General features: G+C 50.5%; 1 protein-coding gene across 2 annotated transcripts in view; it reads right to left on the bottom strand.

The window, feature by feature from the left end:
• Positions 1-27,872, bottom strand: part of COL5A1 (collagen type V alpha 1 chain) — a 250,402-nt gene that overhangs the window by 66,274 nt on the left and 156,256 nt on the right. For both annotated transcript variants that reach the window (XM_026719149.2, XM_087914298.1), the window contains exons 22-32: positions 27,414-27,458; positions 25,988-26,041; positions 24,203-24,247; positions 22,559-22,612; positions 20,680-20,724; positions 18,118-18,171; positions 11,947-11,991; positions 8,657-8,710; positions 5,082-5,189; positions 3,964-4,017; positions 83-136 (exon numbers count right to left, since the gene is read on the bottom strand). In XM_026719149.2, the coding sequence (XP_026574934.1) occupies positions 83-136; positions 3,964-4,017; positions 5,082-5,189; positions 8,657-8,710; positions 11,947-11,991; positions 18,118-18,171; positions 20,680-20,724; positions 22,559-22,612; positions 24,203-24,247; positions 25,988-26,041; positions 27,414-27,458 (612 nt within the window). The remainder of the gene's footprint in view (positions 1-82; positions 137-3,963; positions 4,018-5,081; positions 5,190-8,656; positions 8,711-11,946; positions 11,992-18,117; positions 18,172-20,679; positions 20,725-22,558; positions 22,613-24,202; positions 24,248-25,987; positions 26,042-27,413; positions 27,459-27,872) is intronic.

Raw genomic sequence — 27,872 nt, 5'->3', positions numbered from 1 at the left:
GCAGAAAAATGTGCACCCCAGAGAGAGCAACGGTCCGTGGAAGAGATCTCCCAGAAGCCCCCAGACAAAACCCCGCTCTTACCCTTCCTCCTTTCTCTCCGTTGGCTCCCACGAACCCCGGAAATCCAATGGAACCCTAGAGGAAAAGGAAGCAGAGGAGAAAGGCGCGATGGAGACGCAGCTGGAGAGGACATGACAGCGCCAGCAACAGGACAGCTGGAGAGCTCAGTGCCCCGGCACCGTGGCTAGCCCTTTAGGGTGGGTGGTCCATAGCTGGACCTCCCAGATTAAACCACCGCCATCCTTAGCTAGTGAAGGAAGGAAGGAATACCTCGATGTCCATCCCCTGGAGTCTGCAGGCCAAATTGTCCACCCTCCCTTACAGGCAAGTGGCGGTAGAGATGGCGGGGCTGTGGATGGCCGACCCCGTCACGGAGCCTTTGGGGATGGTTTGTGCAGCCAGGCTTGGATTGGAGAAGAAATGAAGATGATAGCCAGGTCCTTCTGCGGAAGGTTGGGAGTGAGCAGGAGTCGGTGGCCATTAGGGGCTTTGGGCTGGGTGACTTTGTCTCTCTCTGTGTCAGAGGGACCCTGAGATGAGCCTTGTGTTAATTCCTAAAATATTTCTTTAAGCGTTGCCAACAGAAAGGGGGGCGGGGAGAAGGGGTTTGAAAGAGCAGTGTGGCAGCTTGGAAATTGAAAGTGCATTCCATAAATAGTTTTTCAAAGATAGTAAACTAGGTGACTGAAGTTTATGCCACACAAATATCTAACTGGAGAACATGATTGATGACTCTGGGCTATGGATGTGTCTCATTGGAGAATATGAATTATGTTACACCCAGGGAATGGGGGAAAACCAGGGTCAAGGGTGACAATGAATGATGTGTCTCAGAGTTGGCTACACCCAGGCAGTGCCGGACATGTTAACTCCCAATAAATCCTTTTCGAGTTTTGGAAGTTTGTCTCGAGACTCATGATTTAATCAAGGTAACTGCTGGAATCCTGACACCTTAGTCAATGGAGTTCTTCCTCTCTTCTACTTAGGAAGAGAAAATAGCAATAGCCCTTAGACTAATATACCACTTTATAGTGCTTTCCAGCCCTCTCAAAACATATCAGAGCCAGCCTCTTGCCCCCAACAATCTGGCTCCCCATTTTACCCACCTCAGAAGGATGGAAGGCTCAGTCAACCTGGAGCCTGGTGGGATTCGATCTGCCAAACTGCAGTAGGAGTAGCTTGCAGTGCTGCACTCTAACCACTGGGCCACCGAGGCTCACGACACTCGCTCCCATGAAGCAGCTCATCATGCAAACGGGGCCCTTACATTATAGATCTGCCTTGCTAGCAATTTCCCACAATGAACGGCCTAACAGCCATGTATGGAGAATCAGTGAGGCAGAAGGGTTCGCCTTGCTATAACTTTGGCACCAGGATGGTTGGGTACCAAGGGAGGGCTCCCCCGCGCCAGGCAATGGAAGTCCAGGGCAGGGAGGGATGATACGGGCAGCAAAGGCCTCTGTCCGGAGAAGGTCAGGACTGCCCAGGGTGGTTGCTTCGCTCTTTCATCCCCTGAAGCCTCTGGCTGGTGAACCTGCTTCACACCAGCACATCTTCTTACTGAGATGACGCCTTCCTCAATTTTTCTACATGGGTGAACTCAGAGATTCTGGCTTGAGTGAAGCATCTCCAAAGGGAAGCTTTAAAATGGGCACGTTTAGCCTGGTATCTAAGAGAGGTTGCACGATGCTCGATGACCCACCTCAGAGTCCAATGCCACCTCTTGCCCATCTATGCCACGTATTTGGGAAAACATTTCCCTCCTTCCTTAAAAAGAGCACAGAAGCTACGGGAAAGGCAACCCCTCCGAAGCCCTCAGGGCCTGGTAGGGGGCTGAAGGGCTCTGGGGAAAACACTTACCCTGCCTCTCCCACCCAGCTGCCAGACAGACAGACAGGTGGACAGAAACATGAATTCAGTCATTGAGTAATAAAAGTACATCCCATAAATGGAGCAACATTAAATTCCGGTCAAAGTTCCGATTAATGAGCCCAAGCAAATCAGAACTCCAAGGATGGATTCTTCCTTAAAGGACTTCGTTATTGGGTACATCATATCGGCTCACCTAAGTGCAAAACCTACTCTAAAAATATAATTAATTAATAATAATTATAATCAAAATAGCATATGTCCCCCTCCTTAAGTGTCACCAGTCACATTGTCCAATAAAGTCAGTTGGCGGGCTTCTTAGGCGGGGATGACCTTGGTTCCCGTGAGAAAGATTGGTGTTGTGTCTGGAAATGAGTTCTGACCTCCTTCCTGCCTCCCTCATATACAGTGTGGCAAACTGAGCCCAGGAAAATAGCACAGCCCGCCTATATATACCTTCCTGCCTCAAATCGGCTCTTTAACAATCTGGGTCCTGTTCCCACGGAAGGGAGAGAGCCCAGCTGGAAGCCTGGAGTTCAACTGCTGAACTGCAGCCAGCAGTCAGCAGAAGTGGCCTGCAGGACTGCATTCTGACCACTGCGCCATCACAGCTCATAAACTACTGTAGTACTGGCAGTGCCAAAGAACACGGTCTGCGGTTTCTCTAATTTGGGAGCCACAGTTGCATCTTAAAACACAGGGATTTCCTGCGGGCGGCAACTATGGTGAATAGGGCAGGCAAGGTGCAAAAATCAGCTGGGCTGCAGGGGTGAGGCGAGCAAGCCAGATATATAGGATGGGATAGCACAGGGGCGGGCCCAGCCAGTGGTCAGAACTACCTGTACAGGTGAGCTGGTCTGAACTGGCAGCAGCCCACCATTGGACTGGAGCGCCATGCCTAACGTGGCCTCCTTTGCACTGATTGCAGGACTACCTTGGGGGGGATTGGCGGGGAGGGGGTGTCAGGATTCCGGCAGTTACTCCAATTAAATCATGAGCCTCGAGCCACACTCCCAAAACTAAAAAGGATTTATTAGAAGTTAACATGCCAGCATTTGCCTGGGCGTGGCCAACTCTAGAGATACGTAATTCACTGTCACCCTTGATCCTGCTTTTCCCCCACCCCCTCTGGGTGTATCATCCAATGAAACACGCCCATAGTCAAGAGTCATCAATCATGCTCTCCAATTGGATTTTTGCGCAGCAGAAGCTTCAGTCATCTAATCAGTCTCTGAAGAAAATATGAATGGAATGTCCTTTCGATTCCACACTGCCGCCTGCTCTTTGAAACGCTCCCCCCAGCTTTCTTTCTGTTGACAACTATAAAACGTGTCTACAATATGTTTTTATGAGTTGACGGGGGGAGATTATTGGCTGTCAGTTCTGGGCCGTCCCTTTTTGACAGGCTAACCCAGAGGGAATGGTGAGAGCAGCTGAGAAACCGGCAAAGGAACGCAAGAACGCTGCCCATGTGCCTGGGCACAGACCAATGCCCATGCTGCTGAACAAGGGCTGGGGGTCAGGGGTTGCAGGGTCAGTCCCTAGGCGGATGATGGGGCCTTTTACCCACCAGTGGGGTTTAAGGTTTCCACAAACTGGGGTCTAGCTGACTGTCCTTGGAGCAAAACCTCTTTTGTGCTCAGCAAAGGAGACGAAAATCTTTTTAGTTCTTTTAAATGACTAACAGTAACTCGGAGTGCAATTCCCCCCCCTCCTCAAAAAATTCAAATTGCAGATCAGAAGTTGCTGCTCACTAAGAAACAATCGCCGCTTCCTTCTCGGAGAGGCAGAGAGACCGGGAGCCTCCCAGAATAACGATGGACAGGGACGCCGCCTCTCCTGGAGCACAGACCAATCTGCCTTGCTCCCGAATCTTGGCCTCCCTGGCCCACTTCCCACGGCAAAAGCACCCAACGCCTTCCCATTCCTCCCGGCGGGTGGCACAGAGTCTCGGTAAACTCGACCGGCGACTCACGGGGTTCTAACTCGCAGACTGAAATGGAAAATCTGTTTACGAAAAGGGCAAACGTTACCTTGGGGCCGAGTCTCCCAGGGTATCCAGGCAGACCAGGAATGCCAAGCTTCCCCTGTGAAAACAAACGGAGGAAGAGGAGGGAGGGTGAGGATGAGGATGGAAGAGAAGGAAGAGGGAGAAAGAGCAGGGCGTTGTTTCTGAAGAGTCATCGCTACGTTTACGCTTTATTACTTATCGTTTTTATGTACCCTGAGAGTTCCTGCACCAACGATAAATTCCTTGTGTGTCCAATCACACTTGGCCAATAAAGAATTCTATTCTATTTCTTTCTATTCTATTTTCTATTCTATTCTATTCTATTTTCTATTCTATTCTAATTATTCTATTCCTATTCCTATTCTGTTTATTCTATTCTATCCCTTATTCTATTCTATTCTATTCTATCCCTTATTCTATCCCTTGTTCTATTCTATTATCCTATCCTATCCTATCCTGCACTACCCTTCTGTTTTATTATCCTATCCTATCCCTCTCCTATCTCTATTCTATCCTATCTCTATTCTACTATTCTATTACCCTATCCTATTTCTATTCTATTCTATTCCTATTCCTATTCTGTTTATTCTATTCTATCCCTTATTCTATTCTATTCTATCCTATCCTATTCTAATTCTATCCCTTATTCTATCCCTTGTTCTATTCTATTATCCTATCCTATCCTGCACTACTCTTCTATTCTATTATCCTATCCTATCCTGCACTACTCTTCTATTTTATTATCCTATCCTATCCCTATCCTATCTCTATTCTATCCTATCTCTATTCTACTATTCTATTATCCTATCCTATCCTATTTCTATTTCTATTCTATTCTAAAGTTAATGGCATGATTTAGCAAACAGAAATGGCTGAAAGGAATATCAATTCATCCCTAAAATCCCGAGGGACCTTCCGGATCTGGGATTACGTTTCCACCTTAAAGCCACGAGGGATGGTGTCACCAAGCAAGCTTCCATTTGCATCATCCTTGCACTGGGCCAAGCCTGCAGATGGATCCAGAGCCAGTAACCCAAACCCGAGCAAGATTTCTCTAGAGGAGACCACATTCCACAGCTAAGGGAAAGCTGGATGAGGCGTTGAGGTGGAGGAAGGATGGAGAGCGTCAGGAACACCAACCTTTTCTCCAGGTGGACCTATCGGGCCTGGTTCTCCATTGGGGCCGCCACGGCCTTTGGGGCCTTCCGGCCCATCCTCGCCCCGTGGACCAGGCGGGCCAATTTCACCCTAGGAAAAATCAAAAACAAGATTATTATTTCTGCCTCCCCTCTTTTTTTTTTCAAACCTTCCTGTATTGGTATTAAAAACACCGATAACCAACCATCAGGATCAACGGAGAAGATGGCATCCACCGAGGGGACCACAAAGGATGAGAAAGGATGAGAGATGAAAAGGGCTGGCTGGCTCGGCCTAGCTTGGCTCCTGGGCCCTCTGGCTTTGTACTTGCCATGTGTTGTGGCCAAGGCTTCCGAGACCGTAATTACGCACACGCTTAGTTTAAAAAACAAGTCTTGTGTTATTGCAACGCTGGGAATTATTTTCATTCCCAGCCAGTACTGAATCTCAGAACAGTCCCTCGAGATAAGCACCCACCTTGCTTTCCTGTGAAGTGCTGTCAATAACAGAAGTGTTCAAGTGAACTAGAAAGAAAACCAACCGAAGTACAAAGAGCTCCAAGAAGGAGTCTGAACCGAATGAACGACTTTGCTTCCTGCAAAGGTTTTGTCATCTTTGCCTGTCCTTTATCTCTTAGGGGAGGGGCAATCACCTCCCAGCCTTACTCCCGAGTCACCCCTTTTGTTTCAGCTGGTCTCGCCTTCTAGCAGCTCTGTGCACACGCGCACTGGGAACAGGATCCCGCTGTTCCTCTGCCTCACTTGCTGCCAGACTCCAAAAGCTCTGGTGGCAGCACCCCACTCCCAGATGGTCCTGGCCCCATCTCTGCATCGGATGCCGGACCCTCGTCCGAGTCCTCTCCAGACTCCCAGACTGGTCCCCATTCTTCCCCACTGTCTGATTCTGCTGCCGTCTGCACCAGCTGCCGGCAAACCACAACACCGTGAGCCATGCACTCATCCAACAGGCCGGGTTTGCAGAACAGGCTGAACCGCCCCCCCCCCAAAAAAAATACCCCAATCAAAGGTAATTTTAATCTGGGTACTGTGCTCACAAAGCTACCAGGTTTTGCCGACCTCAGAGACGATGCAATGTGAACAGAGCCTCAGAGTAGCTAAATTTTCCAGGCAACGGCCCACGATTTGCTCTCTGGGATCTAGAGAAAAGATTCATGCTAAGTTTCGGACAAGTTGAATGATGACCTCATTGGTCCTTGTCTGCTCCAGAGTCATTTTTTGGGGAAGAGCTGAAGACTCTCCAGGCTCCTGCTGCGATTCGAAGGAAGCCACTTCTAGGCAAACTCAGACTTTTAAAGGTCCTCCTCTAGTGAAGAAGAGCAGGCCAAGATCAGGTGGACAAAACGGGCGGCTTTGCATTGCACCTGGGGGTCCGAGTTGCCTCTTGTCCCTCCTGGTCTTCCTGCCCAGTCTTCCTCCTCCCCCCACCGCCTGCTCCCAATTCCTCGATTTCTAATCCTCAGAGTAACGGAAGTTCCCTGAAGCCTTCAATGAATCCCATACGTTTTGCCCACTCCTGAGCTTGGTAAGTCAAGAGGAGTTTGGGGACCGGAGGTAAAAGATTGGACGGAGGGTGGGAGAAGGATGGTTTTCAAACCCTCTTAACCCAAAGGCTTGTTTGCCCGGGCTTGGCAGCGCTCCTCCAATTTCCACAGCAGCCCCCGCCCTTTGCCAGAGGCCAACCTATTGCCGAAGACCCCCCTTAAAAGCTTCTCAAGATACAAGGCACTGTGCCACATCGCCAGACACAATGCCCAGGTATAAACGGAGGACGAAAGCATCGTTTCTAGGACAGAGGGAGGGAGAGATAGGGAAAGAGTGAGAGAGAGAAAGGAAAGGAAGGAAGGAGGAAGAGAGGGAGAGGGAGGGAGGTGGGAGGGAGAAAGGAGAGAGAGAAGACAGAAGAGAAAGAAGAGAGGAGAGAGAAAAGAGGAGGGAGGGAGGAGAGGAAAGAGGGAGGGAGCGGGAGAGAGGAAGAGAGGGAAAGAGTAAGAGAAAGAGAGGAAGGAGGGGGCGAGGAAGAGAGGGAGAAGGGGAGCTGGAGGGAGAAAGGAGAGAGAGAGAGAGAGGAGAGAGAAAAGAGGAGGGAAGGAGGAGAGGAAAGAGGGAGGGAGGGGAGAGAGGAAGAGAGGGAAAGAGTGAGAGAAAGAGAGGAAGGAGGGGGTGAGGAAGAGAGGGAGAAGGGGAGTGGGAGGGAGAAAGGAGAGAGAGAGAGAGAGGAGAGAAAGAGGAGGGAGGGAGGAGAGGAAAGAGGGAGGGAGCGGGAGAGAGGAAGAGAGGGAAAGAGTGAGAGAGAGAGAGAGGAAGGAGGGGGCGAGGAAGAGAGGAAGAAGGGGAGCTGGAGGGAGAAAGGAGAGAGAGAAGAGAGAGAAGAGAGGAGAGAGAAAAGAGGAGGGAGGGAGGAGAGGAAAGAGGGAGAGGGGGAGGAGAGAGGGAGGGAGGGAGAGAAATATCAGCTTCGTCAACAGCCCAAAAGACATACCGTCGGGTTTTGTTTAGAAGGCGCTTGAATAATTTACGTGCTGGTGTTGTTTTGCATTGCACATGTGTTTTTACAGAAAAGCTGCACAATCTCATTTTTCCCTGAAATGAAAATTTGCTGATTCTCTGCCGTGGATTTGGAAATGGGCAAGTCGGAAATGCAAGCAGCCCCCCTGATGCCTCTGACATGTTCTTTCAGCTGCCTTACCTCCCGTTCATTAATTGTGGGGTTGTGCCTTTTTCCACGCAGAACGGAACTGTTCTGGTGTGAGCAAATCAAGCAGTCGATTTATGGGACCCACCAATAATTAGGTCTCTGTTTTTTTCTTTTTCTTTTAAAAAAAAGGTTGCATGGAGCTGGCTAAGGGATCCTCTTCTTCCCGGTTCCAGGCCAAGAACAGCCCACTTTTGTTAAAAAAAGGGAACATGCTACAATATCAGGAGTGGGTGGCCACGATTGAACATGGAAGTGATTCTTTTATTAGAAGTTACTAATTGACACACCTCCCCCCCAAAAAAAATGATATATAACAACCCCACAATTAATGAATGGGAGGTAAGGCAGCTGAAAGAACACGTCAGAGGCAGTGGGGGCTGCTTGCATTTCCGACTTGCCCATTTCCAAATCCTGTGCCAAGCATAAATTTGGTCACTACACAAGGAAGACTTTGGAAAGGAGTGGTGTGGTGGCCTAGAGGTGGGGCTCTTGCCTCACAATCCGGAGTCTGTGAGTTTGATCCTAGATAGAGACAGGCATTTCTCTCTCTTTGGGTGGACCGGGAATATACCTGAACAAAACACTGTATTGGCAACAGGAAGGGCATCCGGCCAGTAAAACACTCTTGCTAGCTCCATCCAGCTGCCCAGACTCTGACCCTCAAGGGATTGTGGGGTCATTAAATGAAGACGATAAGGAAGACTTTGGAAGAGTTCTGGGAAAATGGGAAAGGGGTACCGTTATCAACTCAGAAGCCCAGCGGGACTTCTTGAGCGTGAGGACCAACCGGAGAGCTTTGGGATCAAAGAACGCTTGACCGAAGTTTTCATTTCTGGCCATGGAGATGAAGTCCCGGCACTCACCCTGTCACCTTTAATGCCCATGTCGCCTTTGAATCCCGGGAAGCCATCTTCGCCCTGCATGACGATCAGAGAGATCCCGTTAGGGTGCCCAACGCTCCTGCCTACCAACCCCGCTCACCATCTTCAACCCTCCTTCACAGGGCACAGACTGGCAGCCCTTGCTGTGCGGGGCAGAAGGATCTCTGTTTTCCCCACTCCAACAACAGAGCTCCCAGGTGAGCATGTCAACATTCAGAGCCAAGGAGAGACAATTGTCTTCCCCACAGGCTTCCAGTTCTCCCATTTGCAAATCCTGGCTTTTGTGATTTCGCTAAAATTCTGGGAAATCGCAGTTGCCATAATCCTATGAGATCTCATGCAAAAAAAAAAAAAAGCTCAAATCTTGCCAACGTTTAGTGAGGCCTCCCAATGTTTTAGTAAGTTCAGTCACTGCTAGAAGTGCTTTAATTTGGGCAATAGCCGGCTTCTGACTTAGGGGCCTCTGTCCAGATGGAATCATGCCCAGAGGGCCTTGTGATTGTCAGGAAAGGCGGGCAATCTCATGGGTGAGGCTTCTCTGGACCCAGAGAATATCTGAGGGTGCAGGTTTCCCAATGGACTGGCTTCCAATCTTATAATTACCAGCCAAAATAGCTGATGGGAAAGGAGCTGCAGTTGTAAGAAATAAAAATAAATATGTGTAAAAATAAAGTCCCCCAGGAAGGGGGTGATGTACAACTGTATTCAGGGGACATGACATAATGCAACATCCGAACCTCGAAGGGAATTGAAGGGAAGATGGATTGTATAGATCAGTGGTGGCTAACCTTTGGGGGCTTTTGTGCCAAAAATTGCACTCGCGCACATGCACTCGCGGGCCAGCACCCAGAAGGCATGCGCGCACGATTCCACCCCCGCCACCCCATTACCTGCACTGCACTTCCCAGCTGATTTTGGGCCTTCTAGAGTCTCAAGGGAAGCCTCTGAAGCCTTTGTAGGCCGAAAAATGGGCCAGTTTCGTCACGTCCGGTATTTCCGGAAATACAGGAAGTGACTAAACTAGCCCATTTTTCGGCCTACAAAGGCTTCAGAGGCTTCCCTTGAGACTCTGGGAGACCGAAAAAGGCCTCAAACAGGCCCAAATTCAACTGGGAGGCACGCGCATGCACAGTGAGGTAAATTTGCCTGGGGCTTGCGTGCCCGCACAAATGGCTCTGCTTGCCACCTGTGCCATGCGTGCCATAGTTTGCCATCCTGGGTGTAGATGCTCTCCGATTACCTTTCTTCATTCTTAAACTCTGTGATTTATAGGGCAACCTATTTTTCTGGGCTATTTGACTCATTGTTCTACCTTTCTTCACTGAAGAAAGCCTACCTTCTTAAGAAGGTTCTGGAAAGTTCCTACCTTTGCTAAATAAAAAGGACTCCCCATCTAGTTCTCAAAGGGTTTGCCACACGGAGGTGTGACAGGTAACATTTGGGCAAGCGCCCAACAGGCAGGAGGGAAAGTCATTTCCAGTGGAGCAGAAGAACTGAATGGGATGGACCATCAAGTCGGTTCTCCTTTTTTGGGAAAAAGACTTCAATGTCCACGGAGGAGTTCAAGGTCCTCAGAACCTCCCACCCCCTCAGAAGCCTCTTTCTCTTCTTCCATCAGCAACCAAGCCTGTCAGCCGGACTGAAAAAAACACGGAGAAGGTCCCAGGGCCAGCCACAAATTGTTCCTCCGGTCGACCCATTCCACACCAGAGTTTTCAGAAAGGACTCTGGGCCAGCAATAGTACCTCTTCCAGTCAGGAAAGGTTTTTTAAGTGTTGCCTTTCAATCGGTGGGGCATCAAGGCCTAAAGCTGACCTGGAAGGGGGACCGGAAGGTGGATGCAGGGAGCCCAAGAACAACACTGGGCCTTTGCTCCTTCGACATCCCCTGGAGGCTGCGGTCTGGTCCTACTTGTCGGCTCCTTGGCTGATGGGTGGCAGGCCTGGAGAAGGCAGGGCAGCAGACCGAAGGCCGGAGCAAGCGTGGAATGCTGCTCGGAGCCGCTCCCATAGATCCCTACAGGGACTCTGCCATTCCAGTGGGGAGGGGTCCCTGCATGCACTTTTACGACCCCTTTCCTGTTTCCGGCTTCCTTGTCATTTTGATGGGAAAGGGAGGGTCGGGGGGAATTGGCCTGGGTCCATCTGTTTTGTCTCGGCTCCGATCAGGGGAGCAAAGGGGCCCGAGAACAGCTTCTTATCTCACAACAGCTTCGCACCTGCGGATGGACTGGACAAAGGGGTTTGCAACGTTTTAACCAAACGGTTCTACGGAGGGATTTCAGATCCTGCCTTGCTTTCTTTGCTATCGCTTTCCCTCAATAAAAGTTTTTCCTTTTGAAGTAATGCCTGTTTCAAGAGTCCTGCTTTCCTGAGGAGAGAAAAGAGGCAAGGCCTTACATCGCCTGGACAGAGGACTGCCTCTCCACATTTGCTTACAGCCAGGTTGTAAGAGCAGCTCTGAATGCCGCTGCCGGCCATTTTCTGGGCAGCCCGGAAGGTGCAAATCAAAGGCATCTCTTTACAGAACTGAGTTCACAGCCTCCCAGTGCAAAGGAGATCAAGGGGAGTATTTTGTAACCAAACATGGGATGAGGCCTGGGGGTATGAGGGGGGGACTCTGTGGGTTAGGAGCTTCCCTCAGGCCTCTGCATATTTTTAAGGGGTCGAGAGGGTTGCCTTTTCTTCTGGGGAACTCCCTACATGAGGCATTGGAGACTTTTCAACCCCTGAGCAACACCGTGACCCTCTCAGTCCTGTGGCACAAAGGTGTGACAAAGGCATGAGAAGCCACAGAAAGCCAGCTTCCACCTCTTTGTTCTTTAGCTTTGAACATTTCATTTTATTTTGCCCTGTTTCTCTTTGAACCTTTATTTTTTTAAAGAAGATCTTTATGCATATGCATATCCAAAAACATGTGTCTTTTTCCTAATGTATGCAAGCCGTTTTCCCATGGAGAATGCTTTTTTTTTGGTACTTTGTTTCCATAAATCTGGAACTGCGTTTTGGCAATCTACAAAATGAAGTTTAGAATTCCCCAAGAGGCAAAGTTGAAGCATCCTTCGAGCAGAGCCTGTCCTGGGCCAACGAGGCTGCCTGGGTTGCAAGATTCTTGCAGGGATGGAAGCTCCCCAGACGGAGGCAGGACCAGAAATCCGGTGGAATTCCTGCTTATCGTGAAGCTGCAAACAGCCTGAACCTCACGGGGCAAATAGGGGAGGCAGGGAACCCGGGGGAGGGGAAAGGCGGGAATTCAAACAGAGGCCCACTCACCTTCTCGCCCTTCGTTCCTTTCAGTCCCCGGATGCCGTCAGCGCCCTTAACCGCAAACACAACCACAAAAGGGGTTACTATCACCTGGACCCTGAGATCGGGCAGGTTGTCTACTCCAGAATCTCTGCTAGAGAGGATGAGACCGTCACATGGAGGAGCCTGATCTGGAAATTGGGCAAAGGGGAAGCGGCCGAGTGGCACCAGCTGCCCAGCCCAGTTAATCCACCCAGCTTGGATTCCTCTCGGCCAGAGACAAATCCAGGTTGGCTGGTGTGCCCCACAAACACAGCTGTGTCAACTACTCTCTGCACTCTCCCTTCTGGAGCAGGGGTGTCAAACTCAAGGCCCCGGATCTGGCCCGTGCGACCTCTCCGGAAACAGCAAAAAAGGACTGGCCCACGCTGGCCCTGCCAGAAAGTTGCAGGAGGCCATCGCAGCCGAACATGGAGCTTGGGAGCCTCATTTTCACTGGCAAATTTCACTTGGGCGACCACAGGTGCCCCCAAGACAAGTGACCTTGAGCTGGCCATGCCCACCCTGGTCACGCCCACTTCCCACCCCCAAGGTCAAACACAAACCCTGATGAGTCCCTCAATAAAATCAAGTTTTCCACCCCTGTTCTAGAGGTAGTATCTAGAGACCCTTTGTGGGGGAGCAGAAATTGGGGTGAGAGTAGAAGCGCTCCCTGTTTGGCCTTCCTGGGCACCAGAGAGAAGCTGCCCAATGGCGGCTCTTGCCCAGACTGACCTGGCCTTCGCGGAGCAACTCCTGCAGTGATCTCAAGGGGGCCTAAAAGTGAGAGGGTTGCGGGTTGGGTGTGAGGAGGCTCGCCTGCCTGTGGCCATCAAGAGGAAGCACATGTGTGCAGTGAACAACGTACGATAATGTTTTCAGAAACCAGAACAGCCATCCTCCAAAGAAGACAGTGGATGCAAAGGTGGTTGGATTTGGGTTGAAAATTAAGAGATAGAATGAGAGGAGTTTGGCAGAGAAGGCTTGCCAGTTGGGCAAGGAATATGTTTCTCCTTTGCTTTAACTGGACTCTTGATCTCACAGGAGACTGCTCGTCTTGGGTCAACATCCCCCTCCAAATCCATGCCTGGTTAGGGACTGTCCTTGGCTCAAGGGAATTGTCTGGTCTCTTTGCAGCCCAAGCCCAACTGGGTGAAGGAAGGTTGTGACTGGAGGGTGTGTGTGTGTGTGAGTGAGTGTGCGTGGTGCCTGGAGTGGTCTTAAAAGCAACAGGGAGGAATATGAGGGTGAAGGTTCATTCTCCAACCTTGTGGGCTGGTGGTGTATCCTATCTGCCGCCAGACCCTCCAACAGCCGAATCAAAGGAGGAGGAGGAGGAGGAGGAGGAGGAGGAGGAGGAGGAGGAGGAGGAGGAGGAGGAGGAGGAGGAGGAGGAGGAGGAGGAGGAGGAGGAGGAGGTGTGGGAGTCAGGATCAGCATCTAGGAAATCTGAGAGAGAGAGAGAGAGAGAGCGGAGCCTGGGCCAGCCCTCAGCCCTCAGATGGAGAGTCAACAGCCCCCAGGTCTGGAGGTAGCTGATGAGAAAGAGGAGGAACAGCTGAGTCCAGTGCCTGATGCGCAGCTGCGCAGAAGGCAGAGGAGAGGAGAGGAGAGGAGAGCAGTGGAAATCTGTGGGCTGGTCCTTGGGACAGAAGAGCCACCACTGCTAGGGAAGCCCCACCCCAGCTCTGGGGATAAAAGGCAGGGGGCAGAGATGAATAGGTATTCATCTTCTGGCCAGGTGAACTTGTTAGCCTGCAGTGAGAGAGAAACTCCTAATGGCACTCCTAATAAAGGAATCTTTGAGTTCCCTTCAGAGGGTTTGTCGTATTTGGGGAGCTGGGCCAGAACAGCTGGCTTCCCGGAGTTTCATTACCAGGCTAGATAACATCCTCAGCAGAGTTTAAGGGAATATCTCTTAGGCTTCAAGTGATTCTTCAGGTCATACGAGGCAGGATAGGAGAAGGCAATGTTGCTTGCTCTTCTTGTGATCCCTAAGGGGCATCGTTCTCTCCTGGTGTGGGCAGAGATCTGCCTTGTGGGGCACCTCTTGTGCAGGGGTGGGATTCAAATGTTTTTGCCACCGGTTCAGTGGGCGTGGCTTGGTGGGCGGGCTTTGCGCATCTGCACACACTTTGCATGCACAGGTGCACCAAATGTGCACTTTGCGCAGGCACAGAGGTGTTCTAACTCACTTCCTGCAAGCCTGCACAATCCTGCTGTGCCGCGCAAAGCAGCTGCGCTTCCAATTCAGCAGATAAAGGTGAGTAAGGCAGCCCAGGCGGGCGGGGTGGGCCCGACAGCAGAGCAGCGGAGAGAACAAGTCTGGTCTCCATTGCTCCTCGCTGCTACTGGCTCATCAGAACCAGGCCGATCCGGTAGAATACCACCCCTGCTGGAAGAACAATTAAGTTCTTCCTGATGGAAGGTATGGAGGGTAAACCCTTCAGACACGGAAACTTCTTAAAAACACCACAGCCCTTCAAGACTTCAGCCGGAAGCCGTTCTGACTCCAGACAGGGGTGCGATTCACATTTTTTAACAACCGGTTCTGTGGGCGTGGCTTAGTTGGTGGCCGTGGCTTGGTGGTCATGCTATTGGTTGGGCGTGGTCAACTCAACATCACTCACATCGAGGCACGCATTTCCTCGCCTGTGGGGATGCTGCAACAGTTGTAAGTGTGAAAAATGGCCATAAGTCACTTCTTTCAGTGCCACTGTAACTTTGAATGGTCCCTCCACACAAGCAAAGTACCAGCAAAGGAGGGGAAAATACTCCAGAGAAGCTCCGGAGACAGGAAGTCGAGTCCTGCCAAGAATGTAATAAGGGTCAACAGAGAGGCAGTTTCTGTAAGCAACACCAGAATGTTTCCTTCCTGCCTTCCGTACAGGATTAGCCCTGTAATTTCTTCTAACAACCGGTTTTCTGAACTGCTTAGAATATTAACAACCGGTTCTAGCGAATAGATGCGAACTGGTAGAATCCCACCCCTGACTCCAGACCTCCAGCTGGGGAAGGAGACCAGCCTGTCTCAGCTAGTGGAGGTGCTATCTAGAGGCAGTGGTCCATTTTGAATTTTCTGGAGAGGATGTTGTCCATTTGAGATGACCTTTATGGAGGCCCAGAACTGGCCAATTTCCATAGCAATGCCCAAAACTGCAGGTGGCTTCCATCCAACCAAGAAACAGGCCAAGGCCAATGTTTCCCTGAGTGAGTTTGGCTATGAGTCACTGGCTGTTCCCTGTTTCTGGTTGCTCTTGATGGCTGGCAGGGGGTCCCCGAGTCTGGAAAAACTCAAGAGCTACACCCAGAGGCGACATGGCCTCAGTTTGCAGGTGCAGTTGAACCCCCTTGCCAGCTGCTGTTCCTTTAGCTTTCCCAAGGTCTGGAGGGCAGGCCAAACCAATGGGCCCACAAAGGCAGGGGACACTACAGAAATGGAGGGTGTGTGTGTGTGTGTGTGTGTTTGTGTGTGTGTGAGTCTGACTTCTCTTGCACTGAAAGGAATAAGGAGAGAAAAGTCAAAGTTCCTACATCTTTTTTAGGAAACGTTTTTCAAACCAGTAGCAGATTTGATGCTCAATAGCAGAAAAGTTGCTTCTCCCCATTTGACTTTCTCCTTTTATCTGGCAGTTCTAAATTACCAATTTTCATGAACTGGAACAGAGCTTGGTGACAAGGTCAGCCAATGAGAGCTGAGTTGAGGGCTGAAACTTAAAGAGAGAGAGAATCTGGTCCTGGTTCAGCTCATCTCTAAAGTGAAAGAGAAACTAACTTGCTTGCTTGCCTGCTGAGCTAAAGTGAAACCGGGGTCTGTTTCTGGGCTCCTGAGTTGCTGCTCTGCTCTGAACCCGTAGCTTCTGTTTGAGTTTGCTCCATGTTGGAAAAATCTACAACTGGTATTGTAAAATTTATTTAATATGTTTATAAAGAAGTCAAATGAAGCCTCAGCCATCTGTGTTTACTATTTATGCTGCAATAATCTGAACATTTTTCATATCTCGATTTTGTGTGGAAGGTTGTTCAGATTGCGTGTTTAGCCGCAGCTGCCAGTTTTTCACATTTTCCTCCCTAGCTATCAACATTATGCACATTGATAAATATTGCAGAAAGGGCATTCAGAGTGCACTGGGAGGGAGGGATTTTAAAACTGCACAGAAAGAAAGAAAGAAAGAAAACTTTATTTGACTCTAGGTGCTAAGCAGGTGTAGGAGGAGGGAAAGTGGCTGCTGGTGAAATGCCTTGAAAACAAATCCAAGCCCCCTTCACAAAGCAGCGGCTTCCCCCACCACACCTGTGCCTCAGGAAACAACAGGGCCTCCACGCTGCTTTTAAAATGGCTTCCTGCAGCATCAAGGTGGATTTTTATGGGTGGGGGGGAAAGAGCCTAATGGTTTGAATGCTGAGACGTTCCGTTCGCCTCCCGCGGCTAGAACCAGGTTTAGGCATTCTTCCAATTAAGTCAGGTTTGACCTGGAAAGGGAAACTTTTGCAGCAACCTGGGCACAGAACAGCAGGAAGGATCCATCTGGTCCCTGCCAGGTGATGCTCCCTGAACGAATCCCCGGGAATTGGGGAGGCCACGGGGCAAGGCAAGGGGAGGGATGGCTTCTGGCTGGAGTTGAAGAGAGAAAAGCAGGCAGGGAAGCTTGTGGGGCAGAAGGAGAAAAATGAGAGAGAGCTGGGGACCCACTTCACTCCCCCAACAGCCTTTCTCAGCCTTGACTGGATCTGCACAATGCTCCCCACACAGGATGACGTTTCATGCCAAGGACTTCCTGGGCCAAAAGCCTGGCATTTAAACATTTTCAGCCAAAGTGTGTGACAGAGCCAGGCAGGGCACCTCCCCCAATACAGTGAATGTCAGAATCTGATTCTGAGGGGGAAACTGAGTGGGAGTGTGGCTCCGGTGGCTGTGGAAGAAACTGGGGAAGGACACAGTCCGGCTGGGCAGAGCAGGGGAGAGGTAGAGCAAGGCAGAGGGAATTCAGAGGAAGACCCAGGCCCGCCCCCTCTTAATCCTAGGGCACGCAGGGAGGAACAGAGAAGGGAGCAACATGAGTTGCATGGCTTATGGGGAAGGAAAGGGTCCTGATTCCCTTCATTCAATCATAGGATACAAATGGGAGTTTGTGCACAGCAACTTGTTGGAAGCAAATCATGAATTATCTGGTATCGTCCAGGCTTATCTGGGTTCCTGGCATTTTCCCAACTGTTTTGTTGGCCTTTGAAGCCTGCAATTCCTTCTCCTGCCCTGTCCAGTTAATTGCTGCAGCATGGTTTGTGTGGATTTGTATTTACAGTTTATAGGTACTTTATTTTTGGACTGAATTTCCTCCGCTTAAAAGACTGTACTTGGGAGAGTTTTTTCTCCAGCTGAAGGTAACCTGGACATGGGGGGCAAAGTTGGAGGTATTAAAGGGACTTTTCTTATTTATGTGACTGGTTGCCTTTGTGCCAAACCCCTTTGGGTCATCACAACAAGCAACAAAGGCTCAAAGTTTCAAGCACCCAATGCAGCTTCATTCAACATCCCAGGGTGGCAACAGCTGGGCAGCCCAGGGATGCATCCTCTGGCCAGAGCCAAAGTGCTGACCCCTCATTTACAGCCTTGAAGAGTTCAGCTTAGATGCCGGGGTGAGAATCTCTGTCATTCGCTCAGAAGCCATTTCGGAGCTGATCCTTCCACTTAAGACTTGGGGGGCCCTCTTCCACTGTCTGCTCTGGCCAAGGAGAGAACCGAATGAAGCGAGGAAGATCCCGGGGCTCAAGTGGCACGGAAGACGTTTTGATGAATGGTGGGGGTGTCATATTGGCCACTTCAGCAGCTGGTGAGACGCTGCTTCTTTGGCAATTTGTGCCTCCCGATACTAGGGGACCCATTGCTTGCCAATATCCCTAAAGCGTGTTCTGCTCCACGGGGGGGAGGCCTGGATGCCGGGCTAGACGAAGCGCCCCCCAGCAGGACTTTTTTGAAGACCAGTCCCCAGTGTCCTCCCCAGGTTCCTGGTTGTCAAGACCAGTTCCCATGAAGTGAGTCAGCGTTCAGAGTCACAGCCAGGCTCCAAAAGACTCGTTTCAAGACCCCCCCACCCCCAAAACCTTCCCAGAGATGGGGGGTGCCATTAAGGGCCCCAAGACAGGAGCCCCGTTGCTTACCTTCACTCCACGGGGGCCAGGATAGCCAAGTGTGCCCTGAGGGCCAGCTGGACCCTGTGATCAGAGGACAAGGAGGGAAGGGGAAGAGAATTCCGCCATCATGAAATGCTCTTGGAGAGAAAATAGGATGTTTTTGCCCCTTCCTGCCATAAAACCAGCGCAAGGCCAGCCTTGCAGGTAAACCAAACACCAGGCTGGGTATATGACGTTATGCCCAAGCCAACCCCCGTCTTGCACCTGAGGACTTGAGGGGCTGCTTCACACACCCTGAAGTGGCTCGGCTGCTAAAAGCAGCGGTTAGAGTTAGAGAGAAGATAGATAGGATGCTTTGTCGGCCAAGTGTGATTGGACACTCAAGGAATTTGTCTTAGTGCAGATGCTCTCAGTGTACATAGAAAAAAAAGATACATTCGTCAAGAATCATAAGGTGCAACACATAAGGTGAAAATATTTTCAGACCCCTCACATCCTGGACATAAACTGTTTCAACTCCTACCCTCAAAATGACGCTATAGAGCCCTGCACACCGAACAACTAGACACAAGGACAGTTTTTTTCCCTGAATGCCATCACTCTGCTAATCAAATAATTCCCTCAACACTGTTCCAACTATTTACTAGGTCTGCACTACTATTACGATTAATCTTCTTATCATTCCTTATCACCCATCTGCTCTCACTTGTGACTGTATGACTATGTTTGTTGCTTGTATCCTTATGATTTATATTGACTGTTTCCTGGTATGATTTGAATGTTGATTATACCCTATGACTATCATTAAGTGTTGTACGTTATGATTCTTGATTCTTAACAAATGTATCTTTTCTTTATGTATACTGAGAGTATTTACACCAAGACAAATTCCTTGTGTGTCCAATCACACTTGGCCAATAAAAAAAGTATTCTATGCCTAAGTATTCTACAATTTATATTGACTGTTTCCTAGTAGGATTCGATTGCTTATTATTATACCCTATGACTATTATTAAGTGTTGTATCTTATGATCCTTGACTATTGACTTCACTTCATTGAGAGCATTTGCACCAAGACAAATTCCTTGTGTGTCCAATCACACTTGGCCAATAAAAAAGCTATTCTATTCTGTTCTGTTCTGTTCTGTTCTATTCTATTCTGTCTCTGTGAATTCTATTCTGAATTCCAGCTGCAGTTTGTTCGATTTGAATGGTTAAAAGGCATGAATCTTCTTTTTTTAAAATGAGGCCTCTTCTGATTCCAGTAAACTAAAATTATTAGGGCTACAACTGTCATATTTCCAACTGCATCTTTGCGCCGTATCTTAAGAAGATGCACCTATTCTTTAATATTCTGCTCCAGGGAAGGATCTCCAGCTCTGAAGGGCGGGAGGGGTTGGTCCCATTTGGGTGGGGTGGGGGAGATAGTGTAGCTCTCCCCAACTTCCACCCTACTGCTACCCCTCCCTCTCAGCTACCACTACCATACATCATTCTTGTGTGGTCCCACACATGCTTTTGGGGGGAGGGGGGATTTAAGCCTTGTGGCCCAGAGGGGGTCTCCAGCCTCCTCTGAAGCCAGAACAAATCGAGGAGCCCCCTGTGCAGAGCTCAGGACGACTTCAGAGGAAACTGGTATAGAAGGCAGCACCTGGGGGTCCACAGACAGCGGGAAGCGCCCTGCTGCTTACTAAATGACTTCCAGAGCAGCTACGGACGTCGTGAGGGATGGCAGATTTTCAATTCTGTGACACTGGAAAACTGGTCCTCGTGCAAAGCCAGGAGGGGGTCCCCCCAAGCAGGGAGGCAGCTGCAATTTCCCCCAATCTCACCTCCCCACAGGCCACCATCTTGGTGAATGTCAACTTCAGTAGGCAAACCCCACTAGGCATGACTCTCTCCGGCAAAACTGGCTCAGCTGGAAGAAACCAGCAACTACATCTTTCAGTGGTCTTTCCCCCCTCGCCCCCAAGGGGTGAGAAGAGGGGGGTCAAACTTCCAGGGACGAAGCTCCCACAACTTCCAAAGGCAACTTCTGTCCCATTGCTTGTTCTCCCAGTCAGGAAATTCCTCCTTTTTTTCCAAGTTGAATCTCTCCTTGATCAGTTTCCATCCGTTGTTCCTTTTCTGGCCTTCGGGTGCTTTAGAAAATAGCTTGACCCCTTCCTCTCACCCCCTGTTGAGGGGAGCGTATGGGGACAAGGTTGTAGTTGTGACCTCAAGAGCAGAGATCTCCAATCTTGGCCACTTTAAGACTTGTGGACTTCAACTCCCAGCTGGCTGAGGAATTCTGGGAGTTGAAGCCGGCAAGTCTTAAAGTGGCCAAGGTTGGAGACCCTTGCTCTAGACCAGGGTCCAAATGGACCCACCAGGTTCCCTTCCGATCCCTGTTTGTAGTTGTGGATCTCCAGAGGCTTCCTCCTCCTCCCCCGACTCAGAAGAACCACAAGTTGTGGTGTCGGGCTGGGTTTCCCCTCCCTGCACGCCCAGGTTGGTGGGTGTCTGATCTCGCGCTTTTCTGCAGCCCCCTTTTCTAAGGACGGCAGGTGGACGAAGGCAGAGGAATGGCGGGGTCGCAAATCTTCCTACCTGGCTGCCCTTCTCGCCAGGAGGCCCTTCTTTGCCAGGATGGCCCTGTAAAAGATGAAGAACAGATTAACAGAGTTGGAAGGGACCTTGTAGGTCATCGAGTCCAACCCCCCACCCAAGCAGGAGACCCTACAGCATTTCTGACAGATGGCAGTCCAGTCTCTTCTTGGAAGCCTCCAATGATGAAGCTCCCAAAACTTCCAAAGTTGGTTGATTGGTCTCACTGTCAGAAAATTCCTTCTTATTTCTAGGTTGAATCTCTCCTGGTTCAGCTTCCATCCATTGTTCCTTGTCTGGCCTTTGGATGCTTTGGAGAATAGCTTGACCCCCCTCCTCCTCTCTGGGGCAGCCCCCCCAAATCTTGGAAGGCTGCTCTCCTGTCTCCCCTGGTCCTTCTCTTCCCTAGACTAGCCAGGCCCGGTTCCTGCAACAGTTCATCGTATGTTTTAGCCTCCAGTCCCCTAATCATCCTGGTTGTTCTTCTCTGCACTTTTTCCAGAGTCTCAACCTCTTTTTTATAGTGTGGTGACCAAAACCGGATGCAGTACTCTAGGTGTGGCCTTACTCAGGCTTTACAGAGTGGGATTACTACCTCCCTTGATCTTGATTGTATCCCTCTGTTGATGCAATTTAGGATTGCGTTGGTTTTTTTTGGCTGCTGCCGCTGCACACGGCTGGTTCCTATTTAGCTGGTCGTCCCCTAAGACTCCAAGATCCCAGTTCCTGCTATTGAGCCCGGTTTCACCCAGTCTGTATGGGTCCTTTGGGTTTTTCTTGCCTAAGGGTAGGACTGGGCTGCCTGTTCTTCCTGCCTCAGGCCTGCTGGTCAAGCTTCTCTTCCCCCTCCCAGCTGGCTGCCCTTCCAGGCCTGGGTGCCCTTCCCTCTCAAGGGGCTGCAACAGGGCGAGCACTCTGGGTTGGGCGTCTCTCTTGGAGAGTCTGAGGGCCTCGGCTGACCTGTTCACCAGCAGGCAGACAGAAAGCGCTCCGGTCATCAACAGGACTAAGGCCCCAGGTCCAGGAAAGGACAAGAACAGAGGTGGGGGGAGGGGTCCTTCTGGGTGAGGGATACTCCATCTAAGCATGGATGGGCACCACAAACCAGGCCTCAGGAATGCCTCTCTTGGCAGAAACCCTGGCATCTCTAGGAATCGGCTTGGCTGAGCACCTGCCAAGGGCTGCACCTGCCAGAAACCAGACCGGCCCCCCTCCAGCCTTCCAGCTGCTGCTTCTCCCAATTAACACAAAGAGCAGAAGCGAAGAGACGGAATTGCAGCTGCAAAACCCTTGCTGTCTTTCCGGGGCTGTTTCTGCAGGCTGGCCCGCGAGAACGGAGGTCAACGTTCTGGGTCTGCCAGGGTTTGAACTGGCCCAGGGTGCAGGGGAAGCCCTGCGGGTACTTTCCGGCTCCCTCTCCCCTCTGAAAGCCTCCCGCTCTCTGTGGGAGTCAACCAGGCATCCGTTCCGATCTCTGATTAATGCGGGCAGATGCAAGAGAGGCACAACCCACAAATCTTCCTGGCAGAAGCCAAAACTGGAGAAGGATGGGTTCCCAGGGACGTTTATTTGCAAACCAAGGATTACAGGCCCTTGGGTGGAATTTTACAGCCATCTAGCTCTCTTTACTGAGAAGGATGCTTGCAGCTCTTTCCAAGCAATACTGGTTTGTTCGTAGACAATTATAACGGAAGGGTTGGAAGGGACCTTGGAGATCATCTTGCACATGCTCTGCCCAATGCAGGAATCCAGTGGAGGCAGGAAAGAAAGACAGGAAGGAAGGAAGGAAGGAAGGAAGGAAGGAAGGAAGGAAGGAAGGAAGGAAGGAAGGAAGGAAGGAAGGAAGGAAGGGCTCCTGTAGGGATCTCATAACAGAACTTACCGGGGGACCATCTGCTCCAGGCATGCCAGGGAGGCCGGGTTTCCCCAGGGGACCCTAAGGGAGAAAAAGTCATTTTTGCAACCACAAAGCAAACACACTGAGCTTACCAGTTTGCCAGTTATGCTCTCGGCTGTCGGAAACTCCTCCTAGGAGCCAGGACCTGGCCTGGGCCCTCCCCTCCTCCTTCCCAGGAATCAGCCCTTTGAAGCCTCTTGGATCAAGTGCTGCCCCTCCCCGGGAGCCCACACACACAGCAAGGGGACCTCCGTTACCTCCGGCGACCTAACGAAGCGCCTCACCATAAGCCATTCTCTCCGTCACCTTCTGTGGGAACTGAACTTGGCTCAGGTGCCCGTTAGGTAAGACTCTCTTGACAGTTATTGATCTGTTTGCAGGGGCTGCCAGTTCAACTTGAGATGGGCAGAGCAGGAGTGCAGAAGCCGCCCGGGCACTCCTCTGCTCTCTGCCCATTCAAGCCCACCCGTGGGGGCTTCCGGAAGAAATTCAAGTAGCTTTGCCCAGACGATGAGGCTTTGCTGGACGGCCCTTAAGGCGGCCAACTCAAAGGCCTGGACTGGCCCTGGGCATATTTCCAGCACCCACCCACCTGCATCGTTCTGACCCAGGCTTCGTCAAATGTAATTAAACACAAACTTTTAAAAGCAAAACCTATTTTATTACAACCCTGGGAATTACTTTCATTCCCAGCCAGAACTAATTATAAACAGTCCCCCAAGATAAGCACACACCTTTCAATGTGGTGGAATGTTGCCAAAAACAGAAGTCTCCAATTATCACAGAAACCAACCGAAATACCAGAAAAAAACAACCAGAGCTTCAAGGAGGACTCGTAATCTATCAAATGACTTTGCTTCCTGCAAAGGTTTCGTCATCTTGGCCTGACCTTCATACCTTATTCATTCCCAGCCAGTAATGAATCTCAAACAGTCCCTCGAGATAAGCACCCACCTTGCTTTCCTGTGAACTGCTGCCAATAACAGAGGTGTCAAGTGAACTAGAGAAAAAGTCATCCAAAGTACAAAGGGCTTCAAGAATGAGCCTGAACCGACTGAAGGACTTTGCTTCCTGAAAAGGTTTTGTCATCTTTGCCTGTCCTTTATCCCTTAGGGGAGGGGCAATCACCTCGCAGCCTTATTCCTGAGTCACCCCTTTTGTTTCAGCTGGTCTCGCCTTCTAGCAGCTCTGCGCACACACACACTGGGAACTGGCTCCCGCTGTTCCTCTACCTCACTGCTGCCAGACTCTGGAGGGTCCGGAGTCAGCACCCCACTCCCAGATGGTCCTGGCCCCATCTCTGCATCGGACACAGGACTCTCATCTGAATCCTCTCCAGACTCCCTGACTGGTCCCCGTTCTTCCCCACTGTCCGACTCCGTTGCCATCTACACCGGCTGCTGGTGAACCCCAACACCCGTTTTCACCCACTCTCTTTCCAGAGGCTGCAAGGAATCCGTGAGAAAGAGGCTGGAGGTCTGATCCATTTCCACGAAGGAAAAAGGCTTCCCCAGCACAGAAAATACAAGAAATAATACAGGCAGGTATCCGAGCACAAGAGCAGCAACTACCCCGAAGTCTACCCGTCTCCTCTAAAGAACGAGGCTGGGGGGTTTGTCATCCACCTACCTTATCTCCGGGGCCTCCAATGGGACCTTGAGGACCAGGGAGACCCTAGAAAGAGAAGAGGGGGACGGAGTGAGGCAAAGAGGGCCCTGGGGAAAGCCCACAGGGGTAACCCCAACCCACACTTAAGGGGGAAGAGTTCCAGGCTGCGGGTGCCAAGGTTGAAACCCCGGGGTTTTTTTTCTGCATAACAAGATGAAAAACACTCCCACCCCCCACTTGCCAAATGCCCACAGTAGCCAACAGCAGCAGGGTTGGTTTATCGGCAGAGAGGGGTATTCAGCCGGTTCGGACCAGTTCTGGAGAACCAGTAGCGGAACTTTTGAGTAGTTCAGAGAACCAGCCAATCCCACCTTGGAATCCCCTCCCTCATTTGTTCTCTGCCTCCCATCGAGTCCCAGCTGATCGGCTGGGTCTCCTTTGGTTGCCCTGCCCAGGAGAACGGAGCTGGAAAGCAGGCTAGTGGGGTGGGGAGGGAAGGGGGATTTTGCAGTAACCACGCCCACCAAGCCACGCCCACAGAACTGGTTAGTTAAAAAAATTGAATCCCACCACCACTGGTCTAAAAGGGATTCCAGTGTCCCACAGGAGACCAACCTCCTCTCCGCCCCGCCACCCACTCTGCATTGGAAAGCTGTGACAAGAGGCTCAGAACCCCCCCACTCCACCCCCCAAATGACCCCAGGCATGTTCAACTCTCTGGGATTCTCGGAAATGAGGCTTGCAAAGGGGGGTCTCTGGGACTCCCAATATTGAGGGGGAAAAAAGAGGGGGGGGGAGTCGGGTTTTTCCCAGCACGGCGTCTTCCGGAGTGCTGAGATCAGCAGACCCAAGTCTCCCTCCGTGCCGGCTTGGAAGGTGCCAGGCAGGAAGTCCCGGCTGCTGATGCCAGGTGCAAATTTCCTGTGGCTAGGAAGCCTCAATGAAGGGAGGCAGCGGTGGAGCTTAGCCAGGGACAAGGTTTGGTACACGGAAGTCCTCCTTCCCAGAGGAAGAAGTGGCCCTGCTGGACGTGGATCCTTGGCCCTCTAATGGGGCTTGTCTTTCCAGATCTTTTAGGCTGGAATTTTCCTACCTTACCTGAAGGTGGTGTACAAAGTTAGCACCCACCTCTCTCCTGGGAGAATGAAATATTTTGGGAAATATTGAAAAAGGCAAAATATTATATTTCCCTGAGGGAGAGAACATGCTCTTGGAAAGCAGCCCCCGAGTTTTTCCGAACAGCCCCAGCAGGACTGGGCCAGCCTATCTACAAGACAAAAGATCTTCAGCTCCAAGGCGATGGGATTAATCAGACGTGGCCTTTCAGGACATAATAGGACCATTTAGCAGAAGACACGGAGGCCAGTCTCCTAAGGACATTGCATCAGCCAAGCTTCAACCAAGCTTAGCTCAGATAAACTCCTATTTGTACATGGGAGTCTGACAACAGCCAATAGAATACACGCTCTTGCACAGAAACAGGAAGCTCAAGTTCAAAGCCCAAGAGAAGGTATAAAACCCCCTCACTCTCAACTCCGTGTGGGTCATCTGCCCAGAACCCTGTGCCTGGTAGTTCTGCTTTATCCTTAAACCATCTTTCCGATCACCTTCCATGTTTCCAGTGTCTTCCTCCCCGCTTGGAGCTGAACCAGATGGAGATTTCACCCACCAGTGGTACCAAGTGAATTAGCTACATGCCTCAAATTAATCAACACTAAGAACGTCCATCCTAAGCCCTAATCTGAACCCCGCAGCGAAAGGGGTGCCTGATCCCCCGCACTCCCTAATGGAATCGCGCCTTCTTACCTGAGCACCTGGACTTCCCTGTTGACCTGGGGGTCCAGGCTCACCTTGAGGACCCTGAAAAAGAAAACAGAAGGAGAATATTCAGCAAGGCTGGCTGGATTTCCCTTAAGAGAAACCAAAAGGGAAAACCCTTTATTATAACCCCCCTTTGGGTTATAACCGATTATGCTTTTTATCAGTAATACTGCATAAAATAACAAGCAAAACTCAGTACCTGTAGTTGCCAGGAATATGACTCCTAGCAGTATAATACTGCTGACTAAGATTATTTAGAAAAGCTCTCACATGCTAATGAAAAACACCCTGAAACATCCCATTTTACCTGGTTTTGTCATTTTGGGGCGCTAATGATGCTTTTTATGGTTGGGAAGAAAAAAACTCCACTTTAAAAAGCTTTGAAATTTCAAATCAGGTCTCTGGCAGCCAAAGCATTTTCTTGTCTCTGAGTAAGTGACACAGCCCCCTCCCTTTAAATATGTATATATATACTTATATATTTTCTCATTGTATATAATAAGTGCTTAGTGGACAGTATACTGTCTGGGTCAGTTTGTTTACGCAGCAATATTAAACTCCTAATTTCTACTTCTATGATCCAACCATTGATAGAACGTGTTCCAAATCTGAAAATATTCTGTGTCTTCTTTTTCTTTTATCTTCATTGTTAGTCTTTCTGCACAGTCTAATGTTTTTTTTTTAATAATCTCTTCTTCTGTGGGCCTTCTTCTGCCATAGCTCTGAGTTCAGAGACTGAGCAGTAGCACAATGTTGTGTGAGACACCGATCGCCCACACACCCTGGTGCCTCTTTCCCCGCCGTTGGGCACCAGGGCCTAGAAAGCACAGGACTTTCTTCCTTGTAGGAGAGATGCAACCCTCCTCCTAAGTGTTCTGACCAAGGCTTCCCAAAATCACCAAGCAGACTCCTCTTCCCGACAAACCCCCTTTTTATTTGATTAATGTGAATTCCTATCATTCACTTCCGAGTTGAGGTCCCCCTCAGCGAAGCTCCCTCCCTTGTCCTGCCTCCTGGGCACCATGGAGAATAAATCCAGCCATCCTCCTCCAAGAGCGGGAAGAGCTCCGTCTCCAGGCCGCTTCCTCCTTTGAGCTTGCAGCGTCAGCTCCGTGTGCAACTAATCATGTACCTAAGTGCCTCATGATCCACACAGAGAGAGACCCACAGCCCCCAGTGCTGGAATATTCCATGGCCACTGATTACTCCAGCGAGTTCTTTATTCAAAAAAAAAAAGAGACTGCAATATGAAACCCATGAAAATCAATTTGAAATGTAAAATTAATTAGCACCATTTACTTTATGAAAGCAACGTCCGTCCTCTTTAAAATGAAGACGGTCTGGAAAAGTCATTAGCGAGGCTTAATTTAGGCAGCTGGAGCAAGCTCGCCCGGGGCGGGCAGGCACTTACCACGTTCCCCTTAGGGCCAGGCTGCCCATCCATCCCCGCAATGCCCTGGTGGGAGAGTGCAGAAAAGAGGAAGGTGAGCCACAGGTAGCACAGACGGAAGCCCCCCCACCTCCCGCCCGCCCCCCGTTCTCTTCCCAGCGGTGTAACCTGGACTCCCAAAGTGAAGCACGCTGGGGAAACTCTTGGAGGAGCGAAGGTTGGGCAACGCTCAGCTCTGGCCCAGGAGTGGCTCCCCAGGGCCCCCCCGGGAGCCCCCTCCCCATTCCGCATCAGGGTCTCAGCAGGAAAAACGCTGCCACCTTTCAAAACCGTAAAAGGGCCTGTTTTGCTTTATTCCCCTCATCCTTTAACCACCCATAATCCCTTGCGGGGTGGACTTGGGGCAACTGAATGGAGCTGAGGGTGTATTGGCTGGCTGCCCTTCCTGTTGCCAGTGCGGACTTTTTTCTGCGTGGACCC

Source organism: Pseudonaja textilis, chromosome 17 (assembly GCF_049901715.1).
Source record: "Pseudonaja textilis isolate UNSWEBS1 chromosome 17, rPseTex1.2, whole genome shotgun sequence".
Classification (NCBI taxonomy): domain Eukaryota; kingdom Metazoa; phylum Chordata; class Lepidosauria; order Squamata; family Elapidae; genus Pseudonaja; species Pseudonaja textilis.
This window is presented reverse-complemented; position numbering and strand designations above follow the sequence as displayed.